General features: G+C 48.1%; 1 protein-coding gene across 1 annotated transcript; it reads left to right on the forward strand.

Moving 5' to 3' along the window:
- The first annotated feature begins 790 nt into the window (after window positions 1-790).
- On the forward strand, window positions 791-19,692 carry GABRQ (gamma-aminobutyric acid type A receptor subunit theta). The gene is made up of 9 exons (XM_012761967.2): window positions 791-1,196; window positions 3,204-3,292; window positions 8,209-8,276; window positions 9,967-10,187; window positions 10,756-10,838; window positions 11,351-11,488; window positions 12,033-12,185; window positions 13,021-13,277; window positions 14,046-19,692. The coding sequence occupies exons 1-9, from the start codon at window positions 1,048-1,050 to the stop codon at window positions 14,805-14,807; spliced, it is 1,920 nt and encodes a 639-aa protein (XP_012617421.2). The 5' UTR covers window positions 791-1,047; the 3' UTR covers window positions 14,808-19,692.
- The last annotated feature ends 395 nt before the right edge of the window (window positions 19,693-20,087 follow it).

The following is a 20,087-nucleotide window of genomic DNA, read 5'->3' on the forward strand; positions in this document are numbered from 1 at the left end:
TTTCCCCTTCCATGGTGTCAGGCCTGGACTCTCACTTCAACTCTGCATCCCTGGCTAATGGGACAGAGTCACATCTCAAGGAGACCCCAGCTGGTGAACCCTGAGTTTTCCCTGAAAACCCAAACTTGGTGCAAAGAGCATTCTGGGGTATTTAAGTCTTCAAGCAACTCTTGGATTCCTGGAACACAATTTCCATCCTAAAGGAAAAGCAAGCCTGCTGTGACCAGAGCCCTGTTGCAAAACCCATTGGTAACCCCCCTTTACCCCACCCAGAGGTGAGGCACCGAGGGGTTACTGGAGGCCCGAGGGTCTGGGAATGACCAGCAGTCGGGTACCTCCTGACCCCTCTGAAGTGTTCAGGTCTTTCAGAATGCAGATTCAGCCATGGCAGTCACATCACCACACTCCCTTCACCACAAAATACAAACTCTTGGACATAGGCTCTTTCAAGACAAACGCACATTTTGCATTTTGCCAAGAAGAGGCACAGGAGCGAGTGCTGCTGGCCTCGGACCCCTGCCCAGCCCTCCAGGAGCCAGCCCTCCTCCCCCTCCCCCGGCCCAGCCGTGCCCCGCCCCTGTCTGTGTCTGGAGTTGGCCAGGAGAAGACTGCAGAGGCCTGAAGGGGCGGGGACCCAGGCGGCGCGCAGGCTCCGGGCGGAGGCAAGAACGCGCTCCTTTTTGTGCAGCTGTTGGAGCCTGCCCGATTGGTTGGGGCGATGCTGCCGTCGGAGTGGGCGGAGCCAGCTCCGAGCTCCGGTCTGAGCCCAGTTGCAGCCTGGAGCGGTCGCAGATGGAGCGCACCTTGCGGCAGCCAGGGGCGCCCTAGGGCTGCTGCTCCTCTAAGGCTCTGGGCTGCGGGATCCCAACCGAACCTGGCGCTCCCTGCTCCCTGTGCCCTCGCTGATCTCTCCTTAAAGGAGATTCTTTGTCGAAGGGCTAGCGATCCTGCACCCTCTGGCCCCGCACTGGCCTAATCCCCACCCCCACCCCGTCCCTTTCCACGGCCGCGGCTCCAGCGCCCTCCGGACCCCACAGCGCCACAGCCATGGGCATCCGAGGCATGCTGCGAGCCGCCGTGCTCCTGCTGCTCATCAGGACCTGGCTCGCGGAGGGCAACTACCCGAGTCCCACCCCGAAATTCCACTTCGAGTTCTCCTCCGCTGTGCCCGACGTCGTTTTGGACCTTTTCAACTGGTAAGCGGGCACCGCCAGGCTAGGCACGGCGGGGACTGGGGCGGGCAGATGGCCTCTGGCCTCCGGGCTCGCTGAGGTTAGGGGTGAGGGCCCTGCCGACCCCTAGGAGAGGGGAGGGAGAGTGGGAGTGGCCAGTTGAGATGGAGCCCTATGTTTCAGCCCACCTGTTACTGCGGCCTGCGCTACGCGTGTGCCCAAACCGCAACGCGCGGGGGTGGGGGGTGTCCTCACCCGAGATCTGTCCATCCATCCCAGAGGACTAAGCCTCCCGGCAGCTTTCTCCAGTCACGTCCTTTGGTACCTGTGGGATGGGGGATGGGGGGTTCAAGGTGATGAGCAATTCACAAAGCATAGACAGAAGAGACACCTGTTTGAATCTGGATTTTAGTCCATTCCCTGGGCGTGCGTGGGCACGCGTGAGATAGAGTGTGCGTACATGTATGTTTTGAGGAGTGAGGGACTCTTTCCAATGCCGCAGATAGAAATTATTAACTAAACCTCATCCTAGCCCAGAGAGTGTGATCAGTGGCTGTATAACCATAAACCGTGTGGCCTTAGATGCGCTTTTGTACTTACTCCTGTGAAAATATATGAAGATTCAGGTTTTTTTCTGTGTTAGATTTCAAGTTTGTTTGGATCTCCGAGTATCTGAAAAGATGTTAAGCAGTCAGCCTTTACATGTAGATACACAGAAATGTTTATTTGTGGTAGCCAGGAGTCCTGAGTGTTGGCACATGGGTAATGTGTGGTCAGAAACAGGCGGGGATGTATTGCTTTAATTTGGAAATAATTCATGTGCACACTTTGGAATATTGCAAAATGAAATTTTTGATTAAAGATGATTGGGAATATTTTTTAATGATTTTTAAATGGCAAAGCAGAAATGAATATGTATTCAGAAAAGAGGGGAGGTAGTTGGGCAAGGCTCCAGCAGACAGCCCTGCAGTGCCCTCAACCCAACATATCAAACTGCGTCAGTGAACACACATGCAAGCACAGGCACATGCATGCACACGCACACATAGACACACACACACACAAACAGATTTTCAGGGGCTGATGTTCCCTGGGTAATGCGTCAAAGATTTGAAGAGTCACAGTGATGCCAGGGCCTGTACTCATTCACAAGCCCTCTTAGGGGAAGGATCCCTGTTGAAGGGCTGGGTGAATTGGATGAACATATTAGAGACCCGTGGAAAGGCCAGCTCTCTGCAGAGCTGAGCTGGGTCCACTTACATGTGCTCACCTAAGATACTTCCAGGCTAGAAGCACATGCTTAGCAAGAAAGATGCCTGCTCCCTGAATGGATGTCTTTTCAAAGACAGCTCTGAGCCCCAACAATGTGAAATGGTTTGGTTGGATAAGGGTCATAAATCTCTGATACATAAGCAAGGCTCTCTGTGTCATATGCCATATGCTAAGTCTGAAAAACAGAGGTGTACAAAAACAAGGTTGGCATAAATGTGATAAAATGTCCAGCCCTAGCCTAGGTAGGGGAAATGAGCCAAAGAACATTGACCTAGCTCAGGAGGGCACTGAGAGTGGATGTTGATCTTTTCTGGGATAATCAAATGTCCCTAGAAGGAGGACCTTCCCCCCCAACCAACCAACCTGGAAAGCAGCGTCTAGGCTGATTGAGAGGTGGAGCTCCTTAGGGGGTTGAAGTAATGCATTTTTGAGGGCTCCCACCTGCCCACTCTCTCCCATCTCCTCTTTTCCTATTGCTTCCCTTCCTTCCCTCCCCCTACTCAGTCCTGCCTGGTAACAGAGAGCCAGCCTTTGTGCCCCACCCTCTGGATAAAAGCTGGAAGGGGAGAGGGGGAAAAAAGTCTGCGGCAGTGCTGCGCTTCTGGCTGACTCACCCTAGGGAGGGAGGGGAGTGGGGAGAGTGTGGTACACATATGACTGGACATGTCTGTGTATGGATAAAGAAAATCCCTGGCAAGGTGGCCACTGGCAAGTCAGCCACAAGTCGACCAGCATTTACTGATGACGTCTCTGTTTCAGCAAAAATTGTGCAAGTGAAGCAGTGGTTCAAAAGATTCTGGACAGGGTGCTGTCGAGATATGATGTTCGTCTGAGACCAAATTTTGGAGGTAAGTCACGTCTAGACACTAGAGGTCTTTGTATTAGGTGAAATAGAGCTGAGACACAGCAAGCCAGCCCTACCGTGTAAAGGCACCAGTGGCCCTCCCCAGCTCTACACCTCTGCCCCTCCCCATCCCTCCTTCTTGACCCTGCAGAGACCTGCCAGGGAGCAAGCACTCCAAGGCTCTCAAGCTCCAGGCATTCTGCACCCCTGGAATTTCTCCTATAGTACTTCTCTGCCTTCATGTGCCTGAGACCTTCTGCCCCCTCCACACTCCTTTCCAGTGGTGTGGCTGGCGAAGGACTAAGCACAGAAGTGGGTGCGCAGGACACAGCACATTGTGCCTCTCAGGCTAGAGTTTCTGCTCCATCTCTGTGGAGGACACATTCTTCTACCTGAGTACATTGTTCCTCAGATCCTGGGCACTCACCCCATTCAGCCAGTTCAAAACTGAGGGTATGGTCTTCTCTGTCTAGTGCACTTAATCCACCCAGCCCCAGGCACTTCCACCTTGGCTCCCCCCCCCCATTCAACAAACTGCAGTCAGTGTGATCTTTATAAATCCATCAGGAGCACCTCAGGAACTTTTGATGGTTTTATCTAACTGCCAAATAAAATCCACATTCCTCTGTTTAGCACTCAGATTTCTAGCACAGAGATTAGAAATGACAAGGAAACTGACACTCAAACCTCCAGGCAGTCTATACAGATGCCAGTTTCTCTCTAGGTTTCTGCTTAACCTCCCACTTAGAAAGGGCAACTGGCCTGGACCACACAGCTTTAAGTGATAAGCAGCCTACTCAGACCCCTCACCCCAGGAGCAGCATTCTCTGGCCCTGGGGACACCCAGAAAACTTAGACCAAGGACAGATAAAAGAAAGGGTGCATTAAATATGGGTTACTTGCATTCTGGCTCAAAGGAAGCAGAATGAAGGCAGAGGCTAAGCCAAAGTAAGAACCCAACTTCCTGCCAGAGGTTGAACTAGATGGATACCTGCTCTAAAGGGTTAATGAATGCTAATGTTCACATTTGTGCATATGAATATATGTCTTCTGAATACCCTACCTCCCAGGAAAGAGCACACAACTGGGAAGATTGACGTGGGCGGCCACCTGGAAAACCTGGGCAGTAGCCCCTCCCTCTAGAGAGTGAGGGCAAAGGCACTGCCCAGGATTCAAGGTGAATGTGCACAGTGAAGCTGGAGAGGAGGGGGCAGAAGGCAGGCTCTCTTGCTGCAAGGGCAGCAGCACCTCTTCTGTGTGGGTCCCCCGAGGGAGAGATCTGGGTACAGAATCCAGATGTTAGAGCACCACCAGCACACCCTTGCATGGCATCAGCTTCTGAATCCATTGCACCAAGCACCAGTGGGTGACAGGGGAGTAGCTACTTCATTTTCTCCTTGCCTCACTCTCACGTTTCTCAGCCTAGGCTGACCAATGCCAACCGCGTGAGTACACCAAGCACATTCACACCACTGTTTCAGGGTCCAGTTGCCATCTCTGCAGGCATCCAGGGCTGGGGCCGGGGACAGAGGCGGGGGACCCGAGGCAGGAATCAATCTCTGGGGAGGGTTACACGAAGATTTATGGGTATGCAGACCTAGAGTATATAAGAAAAGATGGATCTTTGGCTTGATTTCACCAAACAGATGAAGGTGGGAGGGAAAGGGCAGCTCAGGACCTTCTAGCATTTGGACAGAAGGGGGCACTATAAGCTCTATGTCTGGTGCTGTTGTATGGAGGTGGGGGTGGGGAGACCAGTTGATGAGACAGTTGGGCTGGGACATTCAGGGTTTAGAGACCCCAGAACTTCCTGTACAGCCCCCCTGTGTCTGTGGTGAAGTAGAATTTCAGGGCTTAACCTCCTTCCCAGCACAGACCCCACATGCAGGGTCCTCACTTAACTGTGGTCCAGTTAGAACAGGAGCCTTACTACTTCCTGAAGTGAGGGGGCAACGAGAAGAGGGGAAAAGTTAAGGAAGTCACCTCCTTCTGGCCAAGAGAAACTCGGCAGTGTTGCAAACTGAACTTCACCTAGCCCAGCACCTGGCATGACATAGGCTTCCTGATGTTGTGGAGTGAAGGAACGACTGAGACATTTTCACCATACCTTCATTCATGCATTCTTCCTCTGGCACTATAATGGATGCTAGGGAGGAAGAGGAGTTGGGGCAGCAAAGGTTCCAGGAAGGAGGGACATGATTACCACTGCCACTTTTCTTGCCTTCCTGAGTCCATGATGAGATACAGGGCTGAGACCATCCCCCTAGAGATGACATTTAAACTCCTTATCAGGAAGTTTCTCATTCCCCTCCATTACCCTTTTAAGGATGTGGGTTACCTTATCTTAAGTTCTCATTGGCCACTGCTATCACATAAGGTGTCCCCTTTAGGTGGATAAATTAGAAGAAGGTCCCCTTCCTGCATCCCTGTGCAGGGTTCGTGGCTTGGTGAGGGTAATGTGAAATGCATTTCAGCTCCCACTTTCCCCTTCAGCCAAGAAGGGGATAGTCTTCTGGCATGGCCCTTTAGAGTCCTCAGCATTCCACCATGGGGGGTGGGGTTGCCTGAGTGGTGTGGAATGGTCTAGACAAGAAGTCCAACACTGGAGGTGGGGGACTGGCTGCCTGGCCCCTCTGGGACTTGTTGCCTGCCTGACACAGCTTCCATCCTCTAAAGATACATGGGAGTCCTTAAAGGCAGTCATCACATAGCACTTTCCTGGGGCTTGTTCACAATAGCTCTGAATGCTGGAGTCTGGGCTGTGCCCTAATACAGAGGCCCATTTACTTCTCAGCTGCCACTCAGATGCTTATTCCCAATAGCATTACACTTGGAATAACATTTCCCTCTTTGCAGCTCAGCTTCTGGGCAATCAGCCTGCAGTGAAATCAGCAGGTTGAATTGCAAGCGTCATGTGTGTTTCCCTAGCAGCAGTGTGATGTAATACACAGAGAATGATGGCTTTGCTGTGGGACTGGGTATAGATGGGTTGGAGCTGATGAGGGAACAATAAAAATGTATTTGTCCACAGTGTCTTACTGTTTACTACATATTTTCATATCCGTGGTCACATTTGAGTCTGCCAGTGAATAGTGCTAACACCCGGGCCTGAAAAAAAAAAAGCTAGGAAGCAGAAACACACTGATACATACACTCGCACATTCAGTTGCACTTGCACATTAACACACAGTCACCCTCACACATGCACTCACTCACAGGAACACACTCAGAAATTCACTCACACACACACAGATGCACTTACACGAGCATGATCACACATTCACTTCTACTCACACATACCAAATGTCCACACAATACAAAAATACACATACATTCACTCACACACTAACACATGCAGCACACTCATGTGCACAAATATGAGTGCATACACACATACACATATGAACATGCACACACATTCACTCACACTCATGAATTCACTCACACACATTAACACACACTAACATGTTAATGTACACAAACACACTCATAAAATTAAGGTACACACATTAACATACCCACACATATAGTCACACAGCCACATACACACATGAATGTACTCACATATTTACTCACACACAAACTTGTTCGCATACCCAAATGCATTCACAGATTTACTCACGCACTTTAGCACACTAATGCACACAAACATGCTCACACATTCACTCACAAACGTGCTCACATAAAGCACCACACTCAAATTCACTCACACATGAATGCACACATTAACACATACACATACAAACATGCTCACAGATTCACTCACAAACATGCCCACATTACCCAAAACATTCACAAATTCAAAGACATGAGGACGCACATTAACATCCTCACACACATGTTCACTCATACACACATAAACATGATCACATGTACACAGATTCACTGACATGCTGAAAATGTGCACATATATACTGGTGTGTACATGCTCATTAATAAGCTTTTGCATTCACTCACAAATAGGCCTTCTCACATACTAGAGCATGCTAATATAGTCACACTTACACATAAACATGCTCATACACATAGACATATCAGACAATCCACAAGCATGATCACATATACTCATATGAACATAACCAGTTCACACATGTGAATATGCTCATACATTCACTCACACATAGACATGCTCACAAACACACTAACACATGAAAAGGCTTACACAGACACTCATACATATTCACTCCCACACACATACATTCAAATACATGCAAACACTCATACATTTGCTGACATAAACAGACATGTTCACTCATTCACATACCCAACATGCACATACATTCACTGACCCACAAACACACTCATACATTCCGACATTCATTCCCACTTCCACAGGTACACACTCATACTTATGGACATGCTCACACATTCAGTCCCACAAAACACAAGCATTCACACACAGACATGCTCACTTATGCGCAAACATGTTTCACACACACCGACACATTCACCTGCACATGAAAACACTCACAAATTCACTCACACATGGACATGCTCACGTACATTCATACACACAGCTCACACAATTACACACAGACACACATGCACTAACAAACATGCATGCACACACAACCATGAATCTTGTTTGGTGGCTCGTTTCTTTAAGTTTTTATCAGGAAATATTTAGAAAAAAGTGTTTCACCCCTTTATTTCCTCTGTTTTGCCATTACCCCTTCCTTTCAGCATATCATGGGTCCACTTTCATCTAAGTGCTTGACCTACATTAACTATGAGATCAGTGCTATCATTATCTCCATTTTACCCATGAGGAAACTAAGGCTCACAGAAGTTAGGTGACTTACTCAAGGTCATACAGCTAAGAAGTGTTAAAGCAGGTTCAAAGCCAGGCAGTCTGGCTCATGGGTCTGTGCTCTTCTCCTTTATTCTATCCTTCATGTTAAATTGTCTCCTGTGTCGTAGGTGCCCCTGTGCCTGTTAGAATATCTGTCTATGTCTCCAGCATTGAACAGATATCAGAAACGAATATGGTAAGTATGTCAGTTCCAGCCATGGAGCTGAAGACAGGGGTCATGGGACAAGGAGCAGGATTATAAGCCAATTCCAGCTGTTCTGATCTGTAACAGAACTCACATGGAGGAACAAAGTAGATTTTGCAAAGTATAGCCACCTGGAATAAAAAAAAAATAAGTTAGTTGAACCCATACATCACACTATATCCAAAAATTCAGTTCCAGATGGATTATACACTTAAAAGTGAAAGGCTTATGAAGCTTTTAAAAGATCACAGAGGGCACTGTCTTTGTGTCTTGGAGTGGGTAAGGATTTCTTTTAAAAGACACAGAAAACACAAACCATAAAAATAAATACTGGCAACTCTGACTATAATAAAATTCTGTTTAGCCAAAACTCCTGGAACTTCTATTTTGCAAAACAAACAAAACCACTATGACAAATGTGAAAGGATAAGTCAGAATAGAGTAAGATATTTGCAATGTGGAGGACTGATATTCAAAATATACGTAATTTTTGTGAATTCATAAGAATATTTTAAAAACAGAAAAATGATCAAAAAATGTAAACAGGAATTTCACTTTTGTGAAGAAAACTAAATAGTAGATAAACCAGAAACATATGAAAAGATGCTCAACCTTGTTAGTAATGCAAAGCAAAACCACAATGAGAACCCATCACATACTCACCAGATTGGCAAAAGTCAGACAGTACCAATCCATGTTGGTGAGTTGGAAGCATTGGGAACCCTCAGCCACTCTTGACTCTTGGCAGCCACTCTTGACTCTTGGTATAAACTGTAAATTCCACTTCATCATTTTTATTTTGTTGTGGTTTGGGTATGCATGGTGCGTTCGCCCAATAACATGCATAGCATATTCATCTGTTATCCAGCAATGCAAGTGAACAAATTATAATGACACGTGCCAACCTGAATGAATCTCACAAATAAAATGTTGCGTGAAAGCAGCAGATCATGAATACAGTATGATTCCATTCGGATAAATTTTGTTTTTTTAAAAAAGTCTAAGCAGCCGGGCGCAGTGGCTCACGCCTGTAATCCTAGCTCTCTGGGAGGCCGAGGCGGGTGGATTGCTCAAGGTCAGGAGTTCAAAACCAGCCTGAGCAAGAGCAAGACCCCGTCTCTACTATAAATAGAAAGAAATTAATTGGCCAACTGATATATATAAAAAATTGGCCGGCATGGTGGCGCATGCCTGTCGTCCCAGCTACTCGGGAGGATGAGGCAAAAGGATCGCTCGAGCCCAGGAGTTTGAGGTTGCTGTGAGCTAGGCTGACGCCACGGCACTCGCTCTAGCCTGGGCAACAAAGCGAGACTCTGTCTCAAAAAAAAAAAAAAAAGTCTAAGCAATATGTTTTGTAGGAATACCTGGACAATAAAACTCTACCAAAAAGCAAGGAAATTATTAATCATAAAATCTAAGATAAAGGTTACTGCTGGGGGCTGTGAAATATGTTCTAGAAGGTACACATTGCTGTTTGAAAGTTATTGTCAATGCTCTGTTTCTTAACCTGGATTTTAATTACACAAGGGTCATTTTATTATTCTTTTTTTAAACATCCATATGTTTCATGCACTTGTCTATAGTTATGATATATTTCATTATACTTGCACACACATATACACAAAGAGGACAGAGCTGGAACAACCTAACTTACAACTGGGATTTACTTTTCTCTCCCCAGGACTATACAATCACCATGTTTTTTCATCAGACTTGGAAAGATTCACGCTTAGCATACTATGAGACCAACCTGAACCTGACCCTGGACTATCGGATGCATGAGAAGTTGTGGGTCCCTGACTGCTATTTTGTGAATGGCAAGGATGCCTACGTGCATGATGTGACTGTGGAAAATCGTGTGTTTCAGCTTCACCCAGATGGAACAGTGCGGTATGGCATCCGGTGAGTCCCCCTAGGTTCCTGGGGATGTCCCACCAGGCTTCTTCCTTCCTATTGAATAGCCCACAAACACATTCTAAGGGCCACACAAACCTGTCTTGCATTGCCACCCACCCCCCACCCCACCTCCGCCAACTCATCCTACCCAGTAGCCAAAGTGGAACTTTCAGAGATTCCCATAGGCACCTTGACTTCTGCTGTTCCTTCTGTCTGGAGAGGAGTGGCCCTTTCCTCCTTTCCGTGAGTTGAAATCTTGCCCACCCTCCCTTCGATTCCTAACTCACATGCTTCTTTAGCAAGCGCAAGTCTCTTCCGGTCTCCGCATTCAGTTCTCTCAAGGGCCTTTCCCTTGCTAACACCCTGTGGTTTTCTGATGTGCCATAAATCTGTTCCTTGTTTAAGTCCTGCCAGGTCTCTTGGTGTCTTTGTCACATACAAATGCCCTGTCTCCTTCCTATACATGGGTCGGTCCTTGGGTCATGCTTCCCTCCACAGCCCTGCAATTCTCTCAGGGGTGGTTGCTTGCCTGAACTGGGCTCACTTTTCCCTTCCTTTTTGTTTTCCTTTACAGACTCACCACCACAGCAGCTTGTTCCCTGGATCTGCATAAATTCCCTCTGGACAAGCAGGCCTGCAAGCTGGAGGTGGAAAGCTGTACGTTCACCTCCTATGGCCCCTTTTCTTACCTGGGGCTGTGACGATCAGGAAACCAAAGGCAGAATTGACAGTGAGAGGAGCAGCACATCTCTACACCCCCTACTCTTCCCCGCTGTCTCTCTCCTACATCCCTAGGTTACAAAAATAAAGAAAGGCAGATGGTAGATACCTGATGATAGATGATTGATTGACTGATAGAGGTATATATATGCCATCTAGGAGCAGATGGCCTTTAGGGTGTAAGTTGTCCCCTTGAGAAGAGGCACCTTACTATTGGGAAATTGTGCACAAGCTAGTGGGTAGGAGCTTGTAGTGTATTTTTGCTGAGCTTTCCTTTCTGGCTAAGAAACTACAAAGTGAGGGTTCTCTTTTCCCAGTGCTCAGAATCAGCAAAGCATAAAGCAGCCCTCAAAATGGCAAGTTCCAACCATCCTTTGGTTTTCAGACTGCTGGTGTGAAATCTGCCTGTGCCCATTTTCTGAGACTCTCTGTTTCTGTCCCTTTCACAGATGGATACACGGTTGAAGACATCATGTTATTCTGGGAAGGCGATGGAAGTGCCATGCACATGACTGAGAAGCTGCATATCCCTCAGTTCACTTTCCTGGGGAGGACGATTACTAGCAAGGAGGTGTATTTCTACACAGGTGGGTCACACCCCTTCCTTCTCTCCATTCTCTTGTCCCCTTTACAATCCCATAAACTCCCAGTGGCCTCTGCCTGTGACCCTTACACTCTCTACTGCTTCCCTTCCTATTTCCCACTGGTTCTGCACACCTTCAGGCCCCCTTAATAAAGCCCCAATAGGTCACCCTCTGCAAGTGAGGAATGGGTGTGGAAACACTTGGCCCAGTTAACCACACTCTGCAGGTATAAAGGATTCATGCTCCCCTCAGGGCTGGCCTCTCACCCTCCATCTGTTTACAGATTGGAACCATCTGTTGTCTCTCCCATTCCCAAATTTCAGCTAACGTGGAGCAAGTGAGAAAGGAACGGGGAGAGAGCAAATTTGCTATGCCACATGGGCCTGCTGAGATGTGCCATTCTCACTGGCCTTCTCAGGCTGGATACCTGTGGATGGAGAATTAGAGGCTGAACTGCCCATCGTTCACCCCCCATCCGATGTGTACCTCTCCACCCTACAAATCCCCTGAGCCCTGCCACCCTGACGTCAGTGTGTCTCTTTGCCAGGTTCCTACATGCGCCTGATACTCAAGTTCCAACTCCAGAGGGAAGTCAACAGCTACCTTGTGCAGGTCTATTGGCCTACTGTCCTCACCACTATTCTTTCCTGGATATCGTTTTGGATGAACTATGATTCCTCTGCAGCCAGGGTGACTATTGGTACGTACTATCTGCATCCCAGGGAGGAGCATAAGTTGTCTTCCTCAGAAAAAAAAAAAGTAGAGAGTAAGGAAGTAGTACATGGCATAGTGTGTGACTGTATATGCAAGGAAGCAAGGGTTTTTCCAACAGGCATCTGTGTAGGTTCTCAGCCAATCCCCAGTGGAGAGACTGACATTGGAGACAGGTGCGAAAAAAACATTAGAGTTGGAATCTTGGTATGTTGTGCCCAGAGTACCAAAATTCATTATTTGTTGAGTCCATAAGTAAATGGACAAGTCAGAAATGCAATATAATAAACATTGATTTAATCAAGGTATCAGACCACCTTACCAGGCAGCAGGGCATCAGGAGGAGCTGCCCTGAAGGAGCCTCTAATGTGCCCCAGATCCAGCTCTGGTTTCTCTTTCACCATCCTTGAGGCAGACTCCTCAGCCTCCCTCTTCAGGAGATCATTCTGGACTAAACCTTTGTACTTGTGTAATATTTTAGGGTTCACAAATTTTCCCAGGGACTAAAGAAATACAAAAGGGGAAGGGGCAGTCACAGGGCAAGGGGAAGAGACTAAAGGTGTTAATCGCTGAGAAGCCATGGCTGCAGCTTTGGAACTTGATGGTAAGAGCAATGAGAAGTCATTAACCACTGAAGCATAGGCTGGGCTTAAAGATGGGGGAGAAGGAACAAAACAAGCACTTCAGCAAAGGCACCCTCCATCCCAGAGAGGCAGAGGCTTTTGCTGAGGGCCCTCCTCACCCCAGAGATGGCCAGGGGCCAAATGGCTTGCTAGGAAGCTCAGCCACCAGAGGAGACTAAGCCTGTGCTGTTCTGTTTGTAGGTCTGATTTCGATGCTCATCCTGACCACCATCGACTCTCATCTGCGGGATAAACTCCCCCACATTTCCTATATCAAGGCCATCGACATCTATATCCTCGTGTGCTTGTTCTTTGTGTTCCTGTCCCTGCTGGAGTATGTCTACATCAACTATCTTTTCTACAGCCGGGGACCTCAGCGCCATCATAGGCGACGCAGGAGGCCACGAAGAGTCATTGCCCACTACCGGTACCAGGAAGTGGTGGTGGGGAACGTGCAGGTTTGACTTTTTGACTGACAATCAGCTTTCCCTGAGCACTTCTCAAGCCCCGGCTTAGCGCTTTTGACCCTTTCGCATTTCTTAGTTCCTTTAATCCTCATACACACACACACACACACACACACACCACATGAACACACACATGAACAAGTAACATGGAAGTAGGACTGTTTATCATCACTCCTTTATAGATGATCATTGTCCAAGGTCACAAAGCAAGTAAATGGCAAGGCTAAATTTCTCCAGACCTTTGGACCAAATCCGGTCCACTTTGTATGTGTCCAGGGCAGGCAATGAAGCTGGAAGGGAACATGAGCACAGGGAGGCTGAAAGGAAGACAGATACCAGAGAGGCTGGCCTGCCTACCCCTCCTTCTTTGGCACTTCAGACTCCCAAGGCAGTGCTGAGCCTTTTGCTGTGGGCAGTGCATTAATGTCCAACAACGTCCCTCCTTCACAGAGAGCCCAGCCCTGCCTGCCTGAGCAGGCCTCCATCCACCACACAGCGCTCCCAAGGGAGCAGCTACCCCCAGGGAGACATAGGCTTGGCAGCTGCCATGGCCTTCCCGTGCATGCTGACAGCCTCTTGGTCCTGTTCCTCTGCCCCCTGAACACCAGAGACCCCAAGAGGAGATGGCTCTGTCTGTCAAAGAGATCAACAGTAACAATGCAAGTGCTGATGAGAAAAGCCCCTGCCCCCCCCCCTCCCCCAGTGCATAGCCACCTAGGCCACATGAAACTGATGAGCCTATCCATTATCTCCTCAAAGGATGGCCTGATTATCATGGAAGACGGAGTCAGCTCTCTTCCCACCACCCCAGCGCAGGCCCCCCTGGCAAGCCCGGAAAGCCTCGGTTCTTTGACGTCCATCTCCGAGCAGGCCCAGCTGGCCACCTCGGAAAGCCTCAGCCCACTCACTTCTCTCTCAGGCCAGGCCCAGCTGGCTACTGCAGAAAGCCTGAGCGATCTCCCCTCCACCTCAGAGCAGGCCCACCTCAGCTATGGTGTTTGCTTTAGTGGTTTCCAGAATGATGACAGTGTTGTTCCTACTGAAATCCGCAACCGTGCCGAGGCCCATGGCCATGCTGAGACTCGTGACTCTGAAGACTCTGATGGGAGCTTGAGCTCAAATGAGAGCCACGGCTGTGGCCCCAGTGGGAAGCCTGTGCTTCACCGTGGCCAGGGGTGTGTGCAAGAAGCAAACCGTGAGCTTGATGAGATCCATAGCTTACACGATGATGTCAATGTTGAGAGCATCTGCCTTGGCCTTGAGGAGCGACTCAAGTGTGATGCTGATAGTATCTGGAGCCTGGATGATGATGAGCTCATGGCCAGTGGCCCAGAAAAGGACAGTAGCTCAGAGTCTGAGGAGAGTGCCCCCCCGAGCCCTGGGTGCGCCTTCACTGAAGAGTTCTCCTTCAGTCTCTTTAACCCTGACTGTGTCCCTAAGGTTGACAAATGGTCCCGGTTCCTCTTCCCTCTCGCCTTTGGGTTGTTCAACATTGCTTACTGGGTGTACCATATCTATTAGTCCCCTGGTGGCCCCAGAGCGGCAGGGACACTGTCCTCTGCTCCTTTATAGTTTCTTTTGGTTTTATTTTTCCCTCTCTCCTTCATGCATTTTATTTTGTGGCTTTGGGGGCAATCTAATCAGTTCAACACTTCTCTTTATAAACATGAGGTGGAGAGTGATTGGAAAACATGTATTCTGGCTGGAAAGGAAGGGGCTGAGGAGGAGTTGGAGGTAAAGAGCACATTGATTTCCTTTCCTGCTAGAAGGCGCTCACCTTTTCTAAGATTTCTCACAGCTAGTAAGCATGGAAAAGCCCCTGGAAATGTTTAGAGGACAGGGGGGAGCCAGGTTTCGGGACAGTAGAAGAATCTAAGCCTTGCTCACAAACATTTCTGGGAACTTTTCTGTCCCCCTGAGGTGGCAAAATTTCTTTTTCATGACTTTTTTTCTTCTTTTTTTTTTTTCCTCCTAGGGATTATGGACCTTGCTCACCCTCTGCTTAGGGCTTTATAGGAAAAAGTCAAGCTGGGTTGGGCTGGGGTACACAGGGGAAGGGCTAGCCATAGCTTGGAAGTTCAGGGAACTGGGCATGGGAAACTAGGGGAGCATTTGTAAGTGCCTTTTTCCCACTATTTTTGTCATATTTAGAATGTGGCATGGTGGTGCAGGGTTGGGAGGGGAATGTAGGTGGGTGAGGCTGAAGAGCAAGATGTCAGGGTAGGTGACAGAGCACACACCCAACAGGAGCTTGCAGTGGGGCAGGGGGCAAGTCTAAGTTGGAGATGAAACAGTTGAGCTGGCCTCTTTGGAGGAACTGGAACTTCTCTTGCCTATATTTCTGCTTCAGAATGCCTGACACTAGGGACTTAATACATCTGTCTAAGTCAGGAGTTCGCTTGCTGGCAGATGCTAAGTTGATCACTAATCACAGAGTAAGCACTTGGTGAATAAGCACTAGGGTAGGGAACATCACACTTGAGATTTCACCATATGACCTAGACTAGCAGATGCACATCTACTGTAAATCTGTATACTAATCCTTTCTATTTCTCTAGTGCATAGTGTCAACAAGCTCACTGACCCATCACATCACCGGACCTCACAGGACCCCCACAAGCCAGGAAAGGCAAAGCACATTGTTCCCAGTGTTGCAAGGAAAACAAATGGAGCTTATGTACCGTGCTTGAGAGCATGCAGCGAGTGAGTGGTAGAGCCACCCCACTTGCTCTTCCTTCTCCTGGTCCTCCTAGCTCTCTAAACCAAAGCATCCCCCTTTCTTTCCTCCCCTTTGCAAAACGGGGCTCTGGCAGAGTCTGTCTCTTTATCAGGCCCCCAACCTTATTCTATGGTACCTGGGGTGTCTCTGCAGGAACTGGCTGGTGACCAGCCAATGAGTGTGAAGGGAGCAGATGGAGAACAGGGGCACTGCCCACCCAGCAGGGCCCCTAGCGGCAGTAGGATTGGCCTGCACTCCAATTTGCCAAGCAGCTCCACCTCATTGATGGAGTCCATGAGGGAATGAGCTTTACCAAGCACTCAACCTGTACCCCCTTTCTCCTTCTGAAGCTTTTCCTGCAACACCTCACCCCTTTACCCACCTACCTTTAAGTATGCTTCTGTGTTCGTGTTTCCTTGTTTACCTGGATGTGTTCATATGCATCGAGGTAGGTCTATGTGCATGTACAACCATTCGAGAATCTGTATACTGCTGTGGCTATCCGTGTAAATCTATATTGGTATGCAAAGAAATGTATGTACAACAACGTGTGGATGTGTGTATGTGGATGTATCCCCATGAAAGTGTGGCTTGTGTGTATATGTATGGGTGTATGCTGAGTGTGTGTGTGTATAAATGCATGTCTGCACACCTGTGTTTACCTGGCTTGAATGAGTGTGAAGCAAAATATACCTGACAACATATATATTCCCTGTTGGCACCCTTCTAGAACCACCAGATTCCTTTGGCCTGTTCCCACGTGGGGGATGCCCTTTGGCTGTGTTGGTTAACTGACTTTCTTTCCAATTCGCTGTTCCAGGAAGTGGCATCTTCTGGTCCCCATCCACTCCTCGTCCCCTCCCTTCACCCATCTGTGCTGTCTCTTGGACAGAAGAGCCGGAGGAAATGAATGTAGTCCTAAGGAGTGGTAATTTAGTGCCTTGAGGTAGGAAATGCTGAGTCCCTGGGATCAGCTACAAGTGCAGAGCATTTTGCCTTGTTCTGGGAGGACATGTTTAGGAGTAACAGGCTGGGGGGAGGGCCTGAAGGATACAATGAGAATAGAAGCATGCTGCAAACAAAGGGGTGGGAGAGCCAGCAAACTAGACAGGGTGTTGTCTATAACCTTTATTCCAATTGCATTGTAAGCCTGACACGTGTGGCATTATATTGCCTAGAATGGCTGCAGGTATGGACTGTGGCGGTTACCAATTTCGGCACAGGAAACACTTTAGTAGCCTATCCTGGGATGGCTTTTCACTGCTGGACTCCAGCAATAGGCCCTAAGTTCCACCTTGGACTTGGAGTCTAGAACTCTCCACTTCCACCCTTCCAGGGAAAGCAATAGTCAGAGGGGAGAGAAGGAAGTGCAAAGGTGCCCTAAGGACTGCCTGCCTCAGTGGGCCCAGCTTGTTGTCTCTTCCTCCCTTCTGCACAAACATATAGCTTCTCACACACACCCACACAGACCCACACTATCACCCACGTGTGCAGTCACACACGGGGGGCACTCACCTTTATCAGTATATACCTATACGCACCCAGACCTGCACACACTCACATATGGCCACACATATTCACATGCACAATCACACATTCATGAGTGTGCATGCACACGCGCGCGCGCGCACACACACACACACACACACACACACACACATCTTGTAGGACAGTTACAAATAAGAAAGTTGCCACCAGACTGTCAAGATTCCCTCTTTATTTTTGGGCACCCCACAGAGAGATCCAGGTTGAGGGAAGAGCAGTAGCCTCATGTCTGAAGCTCCCCACATGGCTGTAGAAAGTCTGGCTTCCTGGAGCCTAAGCATTGCTTAGTTAACTTTGATTTGCGTCTCTAGGACCCCGGTGGGTTTTGAGCCCTGTGGGGGGTGAGCAGTTGATTTGAGATCCAGTCATAAAGGGAGATTTGAGCAGTAGGAAGGCAGGTTTTAAGAAGGTTTTAAGATGTGTCTGGCAGCAATGCACATGAAGGCTACACAGCACAGAGGAAGGGCAGAGAGGCCAGCTGTAAATATCTCTATAAATCCACATAGCCAGATATAATATTATACCTTACAAAGAATATCTTGCCCTAATGTGCTGCAATAAGAGCAGTTGAACTCTACTGTGACTCATACTCTGTAGGTTAAGTGACAATGTGAGGTGGAGGTTTGGCAATGAAACCTTTTCGGGAACTTAAACCTTCTGAGTTTGCCATGGATTAGTTTGTTTGAGCCTGAAAATTGCCAGATCTTCCCTTGTCAAGTCCTGTATGTGGTCTGTTGTCTATGTCATTGAGCCTCATCCCCAGCTGTCCCCAGCTGTCCCCAGCCCCTCCCCAGCCGTGCAAACCCCCACCTCCAGCTGACTGCCTCCATCCCCTCCTTCTCCTCTTCTCACACCAAATAACTCTGGAAGTGCAGTGTCCAGCTGGGTGCTGCCGGGATACAGCCCAGAGCCTTTCTCAGCCCCAGCCAGTCAAAGAGTGCTTGGTAATTTGGAGCTTTGGCAGCATGTGGAATGGAGTGACCCCCACTTTGCTCCTCTACCCACTTTCCTTCCCATCCACTTTCCCCCTAGAATCCCTTCTGTGCCACTACCACAGGAAGGACACCCCCATCTGTCTCTCCAAAGTGTCAATTTGTTGTGGGGATATGTGACATGTTTCCTACCAAGTTCTTGCCCTTTCCGTCTGCCACTGTGGGGTGCCTTTGCACAGGTCATGGATGATCTTTAATGGAGCTTGTCAAGTGTATTCTTAGAATTCATGTCACCTTGTTAATAGCAGGGCTGCAAAGTCTTTGCACATTTAGAGCTGAGTTTTGCTGAGACTGTGGCTGTTCCAAATGAGGGTTCCTTATTATGTATATACAAGAACTAACCCTTTGAACTATTAACTAATGAATACATTCACTAAGCCATCCATCTTCATGTTACCCTGCTGTGGTGATGAGCTGTAACTTTCTAGCTATTCTATAGCCAAACATCAAAGGAAATCGTGACTTGTCCTACTAAAAGTGCAGTATGTTCATGTCTGTTGTATAGTGTCCTGTGATCAATATGAAATCTATATTATTGGTGTTGGGTTTTCAGGGGAGGGAGGGAGGAGAGTGTTAATGTATCTCTCTGATATACTTAAATTATGAAATAGCCCCAGTTGGTCAGGGTCACTTCCATGGACTCAATTTGCTTGAGACTCTGTGCCCACCATCTTGCCAGACTGCGTCCCCAGGGTCAGTAGTCATCAGCAAAGTTGAAGGTGCCCGAGTATAGCACAATTGGCCATGGTGCCTGACGTCAGGCAGTGCCAGAAGATTCTTCAGAGTGCAGCCAAGTCAGTGACGCTCTGAAAGCAGATGAAGTACAGTAAAATCACACACGCGCGCGCGCACACACACACACACACACACACACACACACACACACACACACACACGTCTTCAGAAGTAGAGCTGGGCCCAGGCAAGTGAAAACCAAGAAAAGAAGAGGAGGACCAAGCCCCAGCTGCCCTGAATGCCCTGACCCAAAAAGGGGGCACAAAAGCACCAGAGCCTCAAGAGATGACTGGTCACCTTCTTTTCCCTCATTAAATGTACATTTTTGCATGAAAAAGACCTTGATCAGTGTGGACTTCAAAAAAATAAAACATAAAGATAAAATTATGCTTCTGAAAAATATACTGAAATAAAATATTATAAACAGCCAAAAGGGAAAAATAAATATGTATAATGACAAGCACTCTGCTGGGTCATTGTGTCTTCTCTCTGTAGGATTACAAAGTGTTGCTCGGGACATCTGTCTGGACTCAGGAAGCCTCTAGCTTTCATCCCTCACCATGGCCTTCCCATGGCTTTGCACATTGACCTCGTCATGCCCCAGGACATTGGAAGCCATGGTTTTCAAGATGAGGGGAATTGGCAACAGCATAAATGAAATTAGTTCACACTTTTGAACAGGCCATTCCTAATCATTTGAAACAAAAAATTTTAAAACAGAACAAGCTGTTGTGGTGCCAAAATACAAGGTACACATTTAGTTCCATTTTATAAGGTAAGGGGAGTGGGGAAATCCATCTTTATAAAGAA

The sequence above is a fragment of the Microcebus murinus genome, chromosome X, assembly GCF_040939455.1.
Source record: "Microcebus murinus isolate Inina chromosome X, M.murinus_Inina_mat1.0, whole genome shotgun sequence".
NCBI lineage: Eukaryota > Metazoa > Chordata > Mammalia > Primates > Cheirogaleidae > Microcebus > Microcebus murinus.

What these genes read in the sequence shown, in the direction of transcription:
- GABRQ (XM_012761967.2), top strand. Translation starts at nt 1,048, where the DNA reads ATGGGCATCCGAGGCATGCTGCGAGCCGCCGTGCTCCTGCTGCTCATC. An exon ending in ACAGTGCGGTATGGCATCCG is followed by an intron (nt 10,188 to 10,755) that starts GTGAGTCCCCCT and finishes TTTCCTTTACAG; the next exon opens with ACTCACCACCACAGCAGCTT. An exon ending in TGCAGCCAGGGTGACTATTG is followed by an intron (nt 12,186 to 13,020) that starts GTACGTACTATC and finishes TTCTGTTTGTAG; the next exon opens with GTCTGATTTCGATGCTCATC.